Source organism: Parasteatoda tepidariorum, chromosome 1, assembly GCF_982258835.1.
Source record: "Parasteatoda tepidariorum strain Cologne lab strain chromosome 1, Ptep-v5.0, whole genome shotgun sequence".
NCBI lineage: Eukaryota > Metazoa > Arthropoda > Arachnida > Araneae > Theridiidae > Parasteatoda > Parasteatoda tepidariorum.
In genome coordinates this window covers 40824984-40841974 of record NC_141755.1, presented here as the reverse complement: position 1 = coordinate 40841974, position 16991 = coordinate 40824984, and the positions used below count along the sequence as shown (strand labels likewise).

The 16991-nt window shown below is 30.4% G+C and overlaps 1 protein-coding gene across 1 annotated transcript; it reads left to right on the top strand.

Annotated features, from left to right (window-relative positions):
• Positions 1-1714: 1714 nt before the first annotated feature.
• On the top strand, positions 1715-16635 carry LOC107455030 (acetylcholinesterase-1). Its single transcript, XM_016072426.4, has 3 exons — positions 1715-2202; positions 10357-11851; positions 16005-16635. Exons 1-3 carry the CDS (start codon positions 2154-2156, stop codon positions 16156-16158), a joined length of 1698 nt encoding a protein of 565 aa, XP_015927912.3. The 5' UTR covers positions 1715-2153; the 3' UTR covers positions 16159-16635.
• Positions 16636-16991: the final 356 nt, after the last annotated feature.

The following is a 16991-nucleotide window of genomic DNA, read 5'->3' as shown; positions in this document are numbered from 1 at the left end:
AAACAACGATTCTTAGCTTTCTTTTTAAAAAATCAAAAGTGTACCAAAACCTATGATTAAATATGTATAAGCGCTCTAAATGTACCAGAAATACAAGAAGCATTTTTATTTCACCATTTATTTAATAGATACAAGTCAATTGTGCACGCCTTAATTTGTTAATAAGTTTAAATAGTTTTAACTTTTAAAATCGAGGTCATTATGAAATATAGATTTGTGAATACAAATTTACTATTACATATAGCATATTGCATTCAATTTTTAATTATTCGGGCCTTTGGTTCGAATTTATATATCCAAATGTTAACAAAACTTTTATATAAAAAAATTTTTTTCCTGCTTTTTTCAGATATTTAAAAGTTTCTACATTGCACAATTGAAAATATAATATTGAAATATAGTATTGAAATACAGTAAACATGCAGACGTGTTGTTACTACGTATCGAAACAAGGATTATCAGATTTGTAAAAATATTAAATCTTTTCTAAATTTTTCACCTAAAAATAGTGAAAATTCCTCATTTTTTAATTTTAGGTTCATTTACCTCTTAATAAGATTGAAATATATAAACCCAAATTCGTTCTCTTTATTATAGAGAATTTATAAATAAAATAAAATAAAAAAAACACAATTGAGAAGATTCATTATTAGGCCATTGTAGAAAACTTAATAATGATAATGCTGATAATTTCGCTACGATAGCTATTAAAGAAAATAAACTCAAACATCATTTGTAATATATCTAATGTTTGGTTCTAGTAAACAACCAGTTTTTATCTGAAATATTTTCATTTGCTCAATGAACTTTCCAAAATATCTGCAGTTTGAAGGACATTTGAGGGGTTGTATCGACATGCAAGTTTAACATACTTGAAAAAAAAAAATATTTATTTATTTTTTTTTTGAAAGCCGGATGTCTAACGAAAATTTCTAAAATAACAGAAATTAAAAATGCTAGTTTCAAGGTAAATCTTAGTTACTCTTAAATTTCAATTGTTAAAATAATGTTAATTGTCAAATTTCCGTTGTCTGATGAGAATCCCGTCATATGCTCCCGAATCTAATAATAAACTAAACTCAGTGGCGCGACAGCCCAAAGAGGGCCAAGGTCTACAGTGCCCATCTCAGTTTTCTTGACCTTGGGCTCTGGGATGCAGGAGCAGATGTTCCGGTCAGGTGGTCAGCCGAACGCGGAATCCCCAGTGTTTAGTTCCCAAGCATGCTTGGTACTTATTGAATTAATTATCGACCCACTGAAGGGATGAAAGGCTGAGTCAACCTTGCCCGGCTCGAGCATCGAACCAGGAACCTGTGGCAGGGCAGCGCGAAGCGCTACCTCTCAGCCACCAATCTAATAATAACTCTTTTAAAATTAAGAGACAGTTTTCTAACAGTCTTGAAGGATTGGATTTTTGATTTTCTTTATATCTTCAGGATATGTTCTTTATGTAAAATTATTGGACAGACTTTTTATTTTTGCGAAAAATATTTTCTTGCAGTTTGGGTCCTTAACATCTTAAACATTTATATTATCTGTACAAGCATACAATTTTCAATTTTTTTAATCCATATATAATAAACGATTTCGTATTTACCATTAAATCTACAATAAAATTATTTATCATGTCTAGACTTCATTTAGATAACAAGATCGGAAATATCAACTAGATAGATAAAGTGTTAGGTTTTAACTAACCGAACAAAAATAAATGTTCTTTGAAAACATTGTTTAAGATAAACTGCGACTCGTGCGGTGAAGTTCACAACAAAATGTCACTCTCGAGACTTTGCCTCGTGGCTAAATAATTCATAATAGAACAAAAACCGAAAAACTTAGCTCTAGAACCAAGAGATTTCAGACAGAGAAAAATCAAAAGAAGACTTTCTTCACACGTGGAAACCCCGTACCTGTTATCAATTTTGAGTAATACCTTCCTTTGGATACTTTCGAATATGTTGATGTCACACTGACGCAATTTCTGAATCAGCCTTGATTGGCTGAGGCCTTTTCTTTCACGAAATTCGAAACGCCTCGTAGAAGGCGTTTCGAATTCATTTCTTGTTATTATTTTTTTTTAAAAAAAAGAAATCTTTATAAAGGTAAACTACGGCGGCGCGATTTTAGTTGTAATCAATTATTAGGTTTTAACTATGAAGCGTACGTGTTTCAAACAATTTTTAATTAACATCTGCAGTTTCGGTAAGTGCTTAGTAGAAAATCTTTAAAACCCCTTGAAAGAGTTTATTGCGTAGTAATTTTATATTATTTTGTTGCATTATGTATTGTGGTTTTAAGTTTAATATTTAGTAAATTGTTTGTTGTCGCCTCTTATATCTATTCATAACTAAACAGAGTTATTCTGTAACTATTTATTCGACTAGTTAACAGTGAACTAAAAACAAATTTATTTCTGCATCTCAAAGTAGCATAGCTTAAGGAAAATATTCTCAAATTTTTATTAAAATGTAGATAAGGAAAAAATTTAATTTGCAATTGTTAAAGATTTTAAGGGTTCAAAGTGTACATTTCGAAGTACTAATAATGACAAAAGTCTATAATCTTTTAGCTGAATGTCTATACTTATCTAGAAAATATATTCTTAGTCATTTTTTCCCAATTAGAATAAAAAATTTCGATTTATATTTTATGTAAAAAAATTTAACTTTCAAATCTTACACAAATGTTAATCTATACTAAACTATGTACAAATGCTAATGCTACAAATTTTAAGCAAAGTTAAATATCAAAATTTTCAAAGTAAATACGTCTTAGGGAAATAATAACTGGAATCAAAGAACAAAATTTTTGAACGAACTGTTCCCCGAAAACCATAAATTTTCATATTTAAATTTTTTAAACTTTTTGTTTTTACCGCATAACTAGTTGGCATTTTTGGGGATTTAAATTCTTACGAAGTAAATGTTTGTAGATGCAGAAAATTTTCATACTAATTTTAAAAATTCCTATTTAGAATTGTCAGTGGTAGGTATTCAAAGATGCCAACTTGTTCCGGACAGCAAATATATATTTTAAAGTGGTAGTTTATCAATTGTGATTCTGGGTTTGACAAATTCAATTTATTAAATTTTTATCCACCACTATTTCTAAATAATTCGTAGGCTTATATAATTCACCACTTTATTGCCATGTCATATTTTTTAAAATGAGAGCAAAAATAGTCAAACATTTGTAAAATTTACTTTGTAGTTATTTACCGTTTTTTTTTGTTTTTTTTTTAAAATTATTTCGGCGTATCCGGAGCAGTTGGCATCTCCTGGTTTTGTTTGCATACATAAGAAGCTATTTAAGAAAAAGGCTTTGCAAATTTAATGACTATTTTTTTTGTTTGTTACAAGTCAGTTATTTTGTCCTTAATTCTAAAATTTTTAAATTGTATGTGTAATACGCAATCATTGTAAATGTGTATTGTATGTTAAGCATATAGTTATTTGTATTTGTACAATGCATAAATTTTTAATTTGTATAAAATGTACACACACAGTGTATCTATAGCAAGAACTTATTTCGTTAATCCCATATTACTTAATATAAAGTATCACCTTTATCAGAATAAAGAATTGTTTTGTCGGGAGTTGATTCGACTCAGACTTTCAGTCTATTAAAAATTTTGGCAGATCCCCGGAAAATATCATTTCTAAGTAAATATCAATTTTATATCACACATTTTTGTTTTTATGTACAAATAGAAGGAAACGTACAGTTAGAAAGAAACTTATCGAATTAAAATTAACCTTCATATTAAAAGATAATTTGAAGAATTTTTTAAAAAAAATATTTCTACAAAATATTGAAATAATAAGAAACCATTATATATAAAAAGATATATCTCGCACTCATAAATTACTAAATATCTTATTACAAGAAAATTCTACAGGGAATATTTTGAAACTTGGAAAAAGGTAGAACTAAATTCTCTCGATAAGGAAGCTATTTCAAATTAGATATTTGCTTTTCTTTTTTAATTAACTTTTGAATCTAGCAAAATTTTTCGTTTTGGAATTTTTGTACTTTCAAAGTTCCATCTTACATGTGCTGAAAAACTCTCAAATGTGATGATAAATTTAAAGATGATAAAAGTTATAATTTAAAGGTTTTTCTCAGTATTTGAGTAATATTTTTTTCGTCTTAACAATTGTGAATGTTTGTATAAATTTTCATAAAATCAAAAACTTCTTTGAATCTGAAGTCGAGCAAACTTTTATTAACTTAGACTCCCAAGGCTGGATTGAGATTAGGGCGTAATTTTTTTCGCCTCACGAAAGAGCTCTAAATGTTGTGAAAGTGAAACCGACGCGTATTTCAGTCTTGGTATTCAGTCTTGATATTTTGAGTGAAAATTCAGAAATATATATTCTGCAACGATCTACAAAAGAATTTAACATTTTCTGTGTGCTTGATTGACTAAAATATAATTTGAGGAAATATGGAAAATTCTAATTTCTTAATTTCGATTTTTAAAATTTGTATGCTTTATAGTTCTTACTGAACATTTATAATTTTTTACAGGATGCTTTTACTGGCTTGCACTTAATCGCATTTAAATGTTTCAGTGAAATATTTTGTAAAAAAAATTGGAATTCCTTTTTTTCGAACTTTTATAAAACAAGCTTAAGTGGAACTGAATTTTATAAAGTTTCAATATTTCTGAATCTGATTGAAAATTTGTAGGTAGGAGTGAACCTGAAAATTTTCTTTTTCTCCGACTGGTTAAATCCTGGATTCCATAATCCTGGTTAAATATTAATCAAATAACGCACTCATTTATGTTTGTCTGATATTGGAAACTCTAGTAAAACTTAAGGATTGCAAGTTCAACTATTCAAAAAGTTTTTTTTGTTTGCATTTTACCTTTCATTTACTTAATGAATAGTCAGACTTCATTTTGAAGTATTATGAAGAATTTTAACTAGAAGACAACAAATTGTTATTAGCAGTTATTTTTGAAAGTGGAAAATGCTCATTTGAAGCTAAAAAATATTTTATTTTCAATTATTTATTGTTGCATTTCGATGATTGATGTTTCTTCAAATTAGTGTTAAAAACATCACCCAAATTTATTAACCTTTGTCACTCTTTTAATCATTCATACACTAGCCCTTAAAAGTATTAGACTTAGAAGTATTAGACAAAAAGTATTAGACACCACATATTCCACTTTCGCAAATAGAAATAATTTGAATTACTTCCTGATTTGTATTATGTTCATACAAATTCCTTTAATTGATATAGTGAAAATAAATATCATTAACTATAATTCCTAGTTTATTACACTTCGAAATTTTTTAAAAAATGTTCTATCTATACAAGTGTCGTAAATTTTCAATTTTCTAAGTGAAAGTTAACATTTGTGAACATTTAAATTTTGACACCTCTACTCTACTAACGTTCTATTATAGATTTTATTTTTACTAAATAAAAATTGGCGAACCCTTATATAAAATTTCATTAAGCTTTTGCGTTGATTAGAATTGTATTTTTAAAGACTAATAAAATTTAATACTCGCTTTAATCAAACATAAAATTTTTTATAAGTATAAATTTTGGAAAATTGCAAGTAATCTAATTGAAATAAGGGAGAAGTACTATGACTTTTTTTTTTTCTCAATTTAAGAACCCAACCGTTAAATCAGAAAGTTTAATGCATTAAATGCCCTGGTAGGACGAAAAAAAAAAACGCTCTATACTGACTCACGCATAACACGTTAACACTTTAATCGGAGTTTATAACACAGCTTGTTAAATTCTTACTACTAAAATGTTTTTGAACAGTATTAACCGGTTAACGCCCAGCGTCATATATTTAGGACAGTTCCTTTTTTCAAAGACATTCATTGTGGCGGGAAACTCTTTTCAACATTTTCATTTATCTGGGTGAATTAAATGATTCTCAGATACCACAATGATTTAGTTATTTCTGATTAGATCTAGAATTATAAGGAATAAGTACTTTTTGATCTATCAAAGATTTTTTGAATGCCATAACAGTGGAAAAACCAATTAATTTCGATAATATATTAAACCACTTTTTCCATAAAACCACTTTTTGTATCATTTCCATATATAAATTCGGGACTAAACGGATTAAAAGATTGGAGGGAAACACAATCTAACTTAAGTTTTGACAATTATTAAATTTATTTATCTGTCGAACTTTAAAAATAAAGCAATGAACCTGTCTATAGACAGTTAAGCAAACAATATTGTAATTAGTTCATTGTTGAAAAAAATCGGATGTTTTAAATTTAAATACAATAAGTTATTGTAGTACAAACAAATATTTTGTCTATAAGTGGCTATTTAAAGCATAGTACAAATGTATCGGTAGAACTCAAAATTACCTTATAATACTACCAAATTAAATGTTCTAAATGTTAAATAAATTTGATCGAAGAGGAGTAAGGGAAAAGGTACCACTTCGAATTTGAGAAACGTTTGATAGTTTGAAATGAGAGGCTGCTTCTGATGCTGCCATCTAGTGACAAGTAGGAAACATACAAGTGTAGCATTTTTCTTTTTTCTTTACGAGTATCGCTTATAAAACTTTATGTTGCTTAAAACATACGTCTTAAGTAACTCACTCGTCATTTAAGTAAGTTTTACATTCAGAATATTAAAAAAAACACTCACAATTGTTTTACAAATTGAAAATTGTGAAACAAATCCTTTAGGATAAAGAGAAATTATCACCGTTGAATCGTCAAGCAAAAGATAAAGTAACTATCTAAAAACTTTGTTGAAATAATTGTTGAATTGTAACAATATCTTCATCTGAAATTATAAGTGGATGGGAAACTTATTTTTTTTATATGGATATATGATCTTGTCTTAAAATTATTGATTAGTAAAATAAGTTTTACTCTTTTTGTAAGTATCAACTTGCATTTTTAGCAAAACAAAATATTATATTTTAATTAAAAAGAAAAAAATGCCTAAAACGTAGTTAAAAAAAGTAATCATTTTTCCATCATTGTTTTAAAAATCTTAATCTAAATTGTATTGTGACATTATCGTTCACATTCAAATGGTTTATAGTACATTAATTTATGTAAAACATTGAAACTAATTACTTGAAAACAAAAACACTAACAAATATTTATTTATAAAAAGAAAACTTTAATCATTTTGTTAATTAAAAATAGATTCCTTAGATTGAAAAAACTAATTAAAACATATTAGATCAAATATGAAGCCACAATAAGTTACCATAGATATTTTATTTAAAAGATATTAAATTTTTAAAAATTTATTTTTTAATTATTTTTTATTTTATCAAATTAAAGCAAAATGAACTGCTGTTAATACGAAGTTAAAGTACTTAAGTCTTAAATAACATTAGCATAAAATGTTTTATTTAAAAATATTTATATTCTTATAAAAATTAAATTTTTTTTTTTAATTGATAACGTTTTGCAGCAAAAATACAAATACATATAAAATAAGTGTTTAATGTTTTAATTTTAAGTTAAAAATAAATTTTACAAGATTGTGCGAAATGTTTCCCAGACACCGAACTATGGGAACTGAGCCACCATAGCTAGGGAATGAACTGTCCTCAAGGTTAGTAGGCTTTATTTTAATTTACTTTAAATTCCTTTCATTGTGTGAAAAAGGGAAATTTTCTTTGATATTTCAGAAAAGGCGCACTATATGTAATATACACTAGCTATGGGGGCTCAGGGGATACTTCGCCTTCAAATGAGGTGAACAGGGTTCGAAACCCAGCAATGGTTGGTCCATACGAATTCCGCATCCGGCTTGCACCGACCACAGTACTGACGTAAAATATCCTCAGTGGTAGACGGATCAGGGGTTAAAGTCTCCTTGCCATCAGGATAAACGTCGGAAGTTTTCGTGGTTTCCTTTCAATGTAACGCAATTGCTGGTTAGTTCCATCAAGAAGTCCTCCACCAAAGTAAATTTCTCCCAATACTTGATCCAGGAGTTCCCTTATCTTCTGGATTGGGTTCAAAATTACAAGGCCACGGAGCTGCACATTAGTAGTCATAAACTCAAATTTTTGTTTGCCGACGGTTATAAATAAAATAAAAAGATACACCTTAGAATATTCAGTTCAAATATTATTTACTTATTTTTTTAATGAAAAAAAAATTATGTAGTGCATATCTGATTGCCTTGTTAAGAATAGGAAAATTCCGCGAAAACAAAGCGTGTTGTCCAGCTATTGGCGCCATGTCCAGAGTATCTATTTATTGAACCATTTTGGCGAGAGTGGTTTGCTTAGGGTGCCTTACTGTGATAAAATTTGGTATTTTTAAGCATGCATTGTCTGGATAAGAATTAAAGCATAAAATATAGTTCTCTCCAATTGCAGCAGAGTTACAAGCATTAAATGTTACAAAAATCAGAAAACTTGGAGGAAGATTTTTCTTGGCTTATGGTAATCGAATTCTCTACTCAATAGGCTCCTTACTTTTTTTTTTTTTAACTCACTGCCCACTTTGCAAGTTCAGAATTCTTCAACGCCCCCAAACAAAAGTTTAAAAAAAACTTTTCTTGAACACTTTTGATGTGATGTACTACTTGAGATGTTTTAACCATATTGTCATTTTAAGGAAAATTCCTGCTGATCAATGAATTTTAACCTAGCTTTTTTTTTAGCGTTTGATGTATCACCTTTCTATTTTAAAGAATTAAATACATAATATCGACTTAAATGTCAAACTACATATTTCTTACAGGTCTGAAAAAATTTTATATAAACTCCGATCGTTCAATGTTTCTTTTCAGGCACATATAGAGTACTAAGTTAAACATTGTTAACAATCTGTTCACACAGCTACAGTTTAGAAGGGAAGAAGAGTGGGAAGAAGGCATGGGTGTTGCAATTGTCCAATGTTTGAGGGGGACGAAATTAAAATAGTCTCCTTATTTTCTCCAAATTTCTTATACAACAAAAGTTAGTTCTAAAAATTGCCGAATAACTGCAGCAAAAATCTTTTTCTCAATTTTGCTTTTCGTAAGTTTAAATCGATGATTCACGAAAATTTTCTTAATTTCTAATTGCTTCGTAAATATTTCACTTAAAATTGGTTCAACTCTATTAGTCAAAGTATAATTCCACTAAAAATTCTATTTTCTGGAAAGCATTTAACACTTAAATTTACACGGTAAATGCAATTTAAAAAAAATTAACTTAGATGTCACTCCCCTTAAAACATACAATTGTACATTCTATCGTTCGAGGCTGACACGCATGATGCCCCTCTTAATTAAGTTGTGAATTTAGAATCAAAATCAAACATACTTGATTTTTACGGATCTTCTTACGAAATTTCTTAAATTTCTCAGTAATTTTTTTATCTTTATACTTTCGATTTCTGAATAAATCTCAAATTTCTGTTAATTTCTCATGAAATTTGACACATGGTTTATTTTTTAAAATAATAGACACAGTAATATTTTTCCCCTAACGAGGCAGCTTAATGAATCGATATTTTGAAAAGGTCTATTATGCAACTAGTAAGTTGCAAAAAAAAAAAAAGTTTTTTTCTTAAGTGATACAGAACGAAATAATTTCACGCTCGGTTTCTAATTCCAGTACAGGAATTTTCCTTTACCAATTTTTTCAAGAATTATTTTATTTCTTCGAAAATCCCTTAAAAAGATTGTTTATAGCCGAAAAAAGGAAATAATTCTATGTACGTCTATTAAAAAAGTGTCACTATCAATATGTGAGTTTGGCTACACTGAAAATGCAGTTTCAAGAAAAAGTGTTTCTAGGCACACGCTGTGAACCCAAACCTTGCCCTGCTCATATAAAGACTTAAAGCTCCCCTGCAATTTTTCACGAACATAATTTTAACGTTTTTTACCACCCGGTTTAAATTTTAAAAATCAAAATAAAATAAAAAAAATCTAAAATCCTAAAGTTGTCGTTAAAGTTCAAGTATTTTCCCTTATAGCTTCAGGTTGTAGCTCGGGTCCCTTATACCTTAACTTCTTAAGTTTGGTTTAAGATGTCACTAAAACTAAAGCAGATTCTTGAACTATTATCATCCAATCTAATGATTTAATTAGCAAAAACTAATTTTTTATATGCAAGAATTTTGAAGTGCTGACTGAAAAGAAAGAATAATGCTGGAATAATTCTTGTCCACTTGACTCCTTCTTTGTATTTTAAATGAAACAGATTAAATAAGAAATTGTATAAAATCAATATTTTAAGTAATTTTATTTCTACAAAATCGTTAGCGTATTTTTCAAATCTATAACAAATTATCTTCAGAAAATTGTATGTTATAGATTACTTACTTCATGCAACAAATCTTATAGTGTTACCCTTAGTTTCCTCATTATTTTAATTCATTTCAGGCGTGCTATATTTCTTTGGCCAATATGGAGTATGCTTCGCCTCTGCATGCAATAAAAATCCTTACATTAAAGAGACTGGACCATTGGTGGAAACTAGCTCTGGGCCGATAGTTGGTAAATACGTTAAGGTATTCGACACAGATGTTGCAGCCTTCTTAGGTATACCATTTGCAAAGCCTCCGATAGGAGAAAAGCGATTCGCCAAACCGGAACCAATAGGAAAGTGGGAAACACCGATCTTTGCCAATGCGAAACCTTCATCTTGTGTGCAGTTTTCTAGCAGAGATTTTCATTGGATTCCCAAGGGAATAAACATAAGTGAAGACTGTCTGTATTTAAATGTATGGACACCAGTTCACTGCAATTGCAATGATTTTAATAAATTACCTGTTTTGGTGTGGATTCATGGTGGTGGATTTTATGCTGGCTCATCGACTATGGACGTATATGACGGTAGTATATTTTCCTCTTACGGTGATGCTGTCATTGTTAGTGTGAGCTACAGATTGGGAATATTTGGCTTTCTTAATGCTGGCATAGATCAAGCGCCAGGAAATGTTGGTCTTTTTGATCAACTTTTAGCGTTGAAATGGATTAATGCCAATATTCAAAATTTCGGTGGAGATCCAAACAGCATTACACTTTTCGGAGAAAGTGCCGGGTCAATTTCAATCAACGATCTCTTGCTTTCACCGTTGTCAGATGGACTCTTTCACAAGGTGATTATGGAGAGTGGTACAGCTTATTACCAGTACTATACGGATAATTCTAAAATAGCCTTATTTAAAGCAAGCACGTTTTCCAAAGTGGTTGGGTGTGAGAGCGAGAACAAAACTTTAGCAACTAGCCCGGTGGAAGTGGTGCAGTGTTTGAAGGAGAAAGATTCTTCTCAACTTGCTGAAGCTGAGAATATGTTTACCTCTAAATTCCCTCTTTTCTTCACCCCAACATTCGGAGACGAATTTTTGCCACAACATCCCATATTACAGATGAAATCTGGCGAATTTCCTCAGTTGCCTATTCTAATTGGTAATAACAAAAACGAAGGATCTGTCTTTTTGTCCTATGCCATGCCGGACGTGTTTCCGAGTGACAAAAGTGTGAATCTTACTTTGCTGCAAGCTAAAAATGTTATACGTGGATTATTTGCTAATGCGCCAGAAGTTTCTCCAGAAGTAGTGTTTGCTTTTTATTTCCGGAATATAACCGAAGACAACTCTGCCGAGGTTGTGCAAGCAATTTCAAATGCTTTTGGCGATTTCACTTTCAATTGCCCATCATTGTTTCTCGCCGAAAAAACTAACAATTCAAGATTGTATTGGTTAACGCATCGTTCTCTGAAGGAAGGTGACGCGGAATGGATGGGAATACCACATTTTTATGAAGTACAATATATTTTTGGCAAGCCAATCATTGATGCACTCAAATATACACCGGAAGATGGGAAGTTTAGTGGTGATCTGATCAAGAAATGGGTGAATTTCGCTCGTACAGGGTGAGTATAAATTAAACAAAATTTAAATTTGTTTATGTAATACATAAGTTTCCAAAACTGACTCAGGAATTTAAGTATCTTGCCAAAAATTACTCATCCACTTTGCTCGAAAATGTCGCAAAACATCAATGTGGAGAAAAATCAGTTTTGTGAAAATTGAAAGAGTTTGTGGTGTTATATTTTAATTTTTCAAAAGTTTTCCAAATGTTACATAGTTTTGGCTCCTAAAAAATTGGAAAAATTCGATAAGATCAAACATACCCACACATGTGGCCTAAGACGGTCAGCACCAGTAAATCGTTAATAAACAAAATGGTGTGTCAATGTTGAGCTGAGTAATAAAACACTTAAATTGTAGGCAACTTTTCATTGGCTAAGGAGTTAAGAAAAATTATTCTTTAAATATAGCTTTCACATCGATCTGGAGGGCTAAAGCTTTGCATAACCACACTCCAATCTTTGGGTTCCCGATACTCAGTACCCTCGAACGGTGAAGTTATGGTTAAAGACTAATCTGTAGGAAATGAAGTTAATAAAACGAAAGTGAAACAGTGGTTTTCTATATGGTATCCGAAATATAGTGAAACGTGACAGGCTATGTGCCCTGGTTTAGCTTACCTTTGAATATAGATGAATTATTTAATTTTTTCTTAGCAACAAGTTGTTAAAGCAATTTTAAATTCAAAAAAAGCGCTGAATTGTGCTCTGCCTTATAAAATAGATTTTCAAATACTTATTGCTGTAAATGTATAATTCTTAAAAGCCCCTCTTTTTAAAAGAAAAAACAAAAATTATACAAAGCTTGCTACTTGACATTTTTGATTCTATTAAAATTGTCTGGATATTAAACTATTTTATAGATATAAAACTCTATTTAAAATTACTTGATACGTTTTTTTATTTTTCAAAAAATGTTCTCGGGATTTTGGGGGTCGAAGCAAAAGATACTTTGGAATTTTGAGAGAAAAATATATATTCTATTTACACGCGGTAACACTTTCTGAAATAAATCATAGCACTGACCACTACTTTGTTCTACTTCCACACTAATTGTTAAGCTATAACTACTAAATCTTTATAATAAGGATATATTTTTCTTAATTTTGAGTGTCGAAACCTATTTGGTTCAGCCACAAATGCGTATTTCTGTGAATGCATAAATGAGTATTACCAAAAATGTGTGTGGTGTGCATTTGCCTGAAGTAGCAAGAAACTGGAAGTTTGCTCAATGCTTAGGGTTCTTAACTTCCTTCGTCAAAACTAAGTAGGAAATTTGCTGGAAAATTATTCTTTAAAAAGTATAGCTGAAACAAAATTAATTCACAAAGCTAGGATTACTGATTGAGCTTCTACACAAGGCCCTAAGCTTTGAGGCCCGTACTTTATCTTCATGAATATTCATATTACCTTTCATATTTTACATGCAGCTGTAAATTGTTTTAAAAAATGTGACTTATACGAATGTCTTATGACTTACATGAGTTATGACCTATACGAATATCTGAAGTAAACACTCTCCAAGCTGTGCTTTAGTCTATAACTAGAACTTACTGAGGAAGAGGGATGAAAAAACATACTGATGCCATCTAAGCAAGTTATGCTTCCGATGTAATTATTTATGTAGAATCTAATAAAATCATATCGAAGCCTGTTAGTTAATAGTTTATAAGATATATCTATTAGTTAATAAGTTATTTAAATTTTATATCTAAACAGTGCAAATTTTGACTCGTGCATATTTATACGTCTGACATTGCTAACCAAGCAAATGAGGTATTGATTCAGTTTTTTTTCTTTTTAAAGTTTTTGCGAAAAAGTCTACTACAAAGGCAGGTTTTTCAATCTTTCTTAAATAAATTTTTCTGCATTAAAGCGTAATTAAGACTAGATATCAAATGTTTCTTTAATAATAAAAAGTGAAAGGAGATCATTAGATAACACCCTGCATTTATTTAAATTTTACATTGAAACAGGTCAAATTTTGACTCGTACGTATTTATGCGTCTGACATTGTTATCCAGTCAAGTATGATTCCAATGTATTTTTTAAGAAATCCAGAGGAACATTTCAGTTTACTAACAGTTTAAAAAAGTTATAAAAGATTTTTATTAAAATATCCTTTGTTTGCACTTACCTACTCAAAGCTTTTATAACTTGTATGCTGGTAGTGAATGGAAGTGTTCCTGTTGATTGCTTTAAAAATATTTTGGAATTAATACCCAACTTGATTGGATAGCAATGCTAGATGCATAAACATGCAAGTTAGAATTTGCTCTATTTCTGTATAAAATGCAAATAATTTAACTGTTAAATCTATCTACTTGAGTGTAAAATATTAACATACTCTAATCAGTTCGTATTATATACATACTCTAATACGTATTCTAATCAGTGTAAAAATTTGCGCTAGAAACATAACTTTCCTAAATAGTCGGAGTATTATCAATCCTCCACCTTAGTAAATTCTAGATAGACTAAAACTCGCATCGAGGTAAGTGTTAACTTTAGATATTCATATTAGGCTCAAAGTTCCTTTTTTTGAAACAATTCACAGCTTTTCTGTAACTAATGCTGCATTCAATTACTTATGTACGGGCCTCAAAGTTTAGTGCAGTATTATTTAAAAGTTGAACCAGTTACCATAGATCTGCAAATTGACTCCTGTTACTGCTATTTTTTAAGTCTTTTTTCCTGCAAACTTCATACTATTTAAGTTTTTGTGAGGATATTTAATGATCTATAAAATTGGGCAACGTTTCAATTTCTTGCTACTTATGGTAAACTTTAAGGTCATGTAAAATATACACCAAATCTTTATTCTTTTATGTACTATTTATTAGCATGTCTTCACAGAAATATATCCATGGTTCACTGTTGGCACTTGTAAGTTTTGAAAATTAATCAAACAAAAGAGCCTTATTTTGTAGATTACTTTTTACCATCGATGTTAAGGTCGACTCAAAGTGTTTGTCTTAATAGTTAATGTAGAAGTAGTTGAACACGAAATCAGCGTCTTGATTTACTCAGATTACAAAAAGTAGTACCAGATGTGAATGTTTTCCTCAATTTTCCAGAGGATTTCCAGTTTGAATCAAGAAATCGCTTAACGATTCCGTGGAAATATTTACAGAAGTTATTAAATGTATTCAGCTCTATATCTCATAAGGCGACCCTTTCATTCTCAATCTTTGAAAAACGTTATGCTGTCACACGATAATCTGTTGTCAGAAGTTTAAGTACAAAAAAAAAAAAAAAAAAATCGGGAAATCGCACATTTAACCTAAAATCCAAGATGGCGATGTCATGAAAAAGGCCTCTTGAAGTTTTGAAACACACAGAAGTTATGGCTTTCTACAAGATTTTTGTTTGAAATATCTAGTGTTCAAACAGTGGCATCGCACCGGTAACAGCGAAGACTTAAAATATTCTCAGTGGTAGACGAATCATGGGTTAGTCCACTTGCCATGAGGCTAACCATGGGAGGTTTTTGTGTTTTTTTTCTTCACCCAAATGTGGGTTAGTTCCGTCAAGAAGTCTTGTACAAAAGCAAAATTCCTCCCAATTCTTGATCCAGGAGTTCCCCTGTCTTCTGGTCCCGCAGTGGACTGATCGTTAAGAAACGGTTCCCAGCAGATCACCGAAGTCAAGCATCACTGGCTACGGTCAGTGTGCGGGTGGGTGACTACTTGGATCAGTCTGCGTAGGGGCCAAGGGTGTGCGGTATTGGTCCTCGTTAAATTGTTCTACCGTTAAGTGCTAGACTTCGCGTGCAGGTAGTTGGGCTACCGAAACAGGGGCGCCATCCCCTCTGCAGAGGATCAAAATTGTGATGGCTTGTCTTCGGATCATCCTCAGGGATGTTTCCCAGACCGTCGCCAATAGCCCATTGTGCAGCTCTAGTGCGACGTAAATTAACTACAACAATCCCCTGTGATTTCGAACCAAATCCAGAAGACAAGACCATTAGTAGTCGTAAACCTAAAATTGAGTCTGCTGTTCATCGATGGTTATAATTATAGATGTGTATTCAAAATTTAATGTGCTTATATTGTAATTTTAACAAAAGCTCACTGTTTCTTTTTCTTCCAAGTTTCATCTTAAGTTATCCTGTTTAAATTTGGTACTAATGTTTCATTTATAACTTATCTTTCAGCAACCCAATCTCAGATAACAGCAACGGCTATTGGCCGAAACTGGTGGCATTAAATCCTACTGCATATGAGTTAAATCCTAGAAGTGAAGGAGCTATACCTCACCCTAGATTAGAAGCCTGTGAATTCTGGAGGCCTTACATAGTGTACAAGTAAAGTTGAAATTAATGCAAGGATATTTATTTTACATCTTGATCAAAAGCCTTTTTACCTTGGATAAGTGTTCTTAGAAACACTAAACGATTGTTGAATCTTTTGGAGTTCCAATATCTTTTAAATCACATAGGATTAAAATCTCTAAACCTCGTAAAGTTTAGGTTTTTTTTTTCTTCTTCCCAAAGTTGTTAGAGAAAGTGACAATTACGTCCATATACAATCTTTATATACATTATGAGTTTTCCTTCCGATTTTTCTGCTAAAATGTAAACCTGTGTACAAGTTTTTACCTGACATTTTACTATTTAATTTTTAAAAACTAGTTGATTAAACGACTAGCTGATTAAACGAAGATTGGAATTTTGTCGATTTTGTGACAATTTTATTTTGTGAAGTGTTTGAATTTGATATACATGTATATTTTAGAAAGATTTGTAATTTAATTCCTGATTTGTAAATAAATTTTAACTCATTTGATACTCTAAGATTTTTTGAGTTTGCAAGAATAAATACTATTGAAACTTAATATTTTTAAAGATTATTTCCTTGAAAGGTCTCCTTCAGACTGAAAAAAAGATTTTACTCTATAGGTAATCGCCTACGAAGAATATATCCAGAATTTACTTAAGGAATAACTAATTCAGATTTTGAAATAATTTGTTTTATTTTATTCATTAAACTGTTTTTATTGATATTAGTCGATTTTAAATTATTAAGGAAAGTATTAACAATACTTAATTAAAAACTTTGCAAATGTTTTAGAAGCTACTGACAACAGCATTAAAATTCAACATTGGTTTATTTCACTAGGACCCATTTCAACGAATGAAATG

What these genes read in the sequence shown, in the direction of transcription:
- LOC107455030 (XM_016072426.4), top strand. Translation starts at nt 2,154, where the DNA reads ATGAAGCGTACGTGTTTCAAACAATTTTTAATTAACATCTGCAGTTTC. An exon ending in AATTAACATCTGCAGTTTCG is followed by an intron (nt 2,203 to 10,356) that starts GTAAGTGCTTAG and finishes AATTCATTTCAG; the next exon opens with GCGTGCTATATTTCTTTGGC. An exon ending in GTGAATTTCGCTCGTACAGG is followed by an intron (nt 11,852 to 16,004) that starts GTGAGTATAAAT and finishes CTTATCTTTCAG; the next exon opens with CAACCCAATCTCAGATAACA.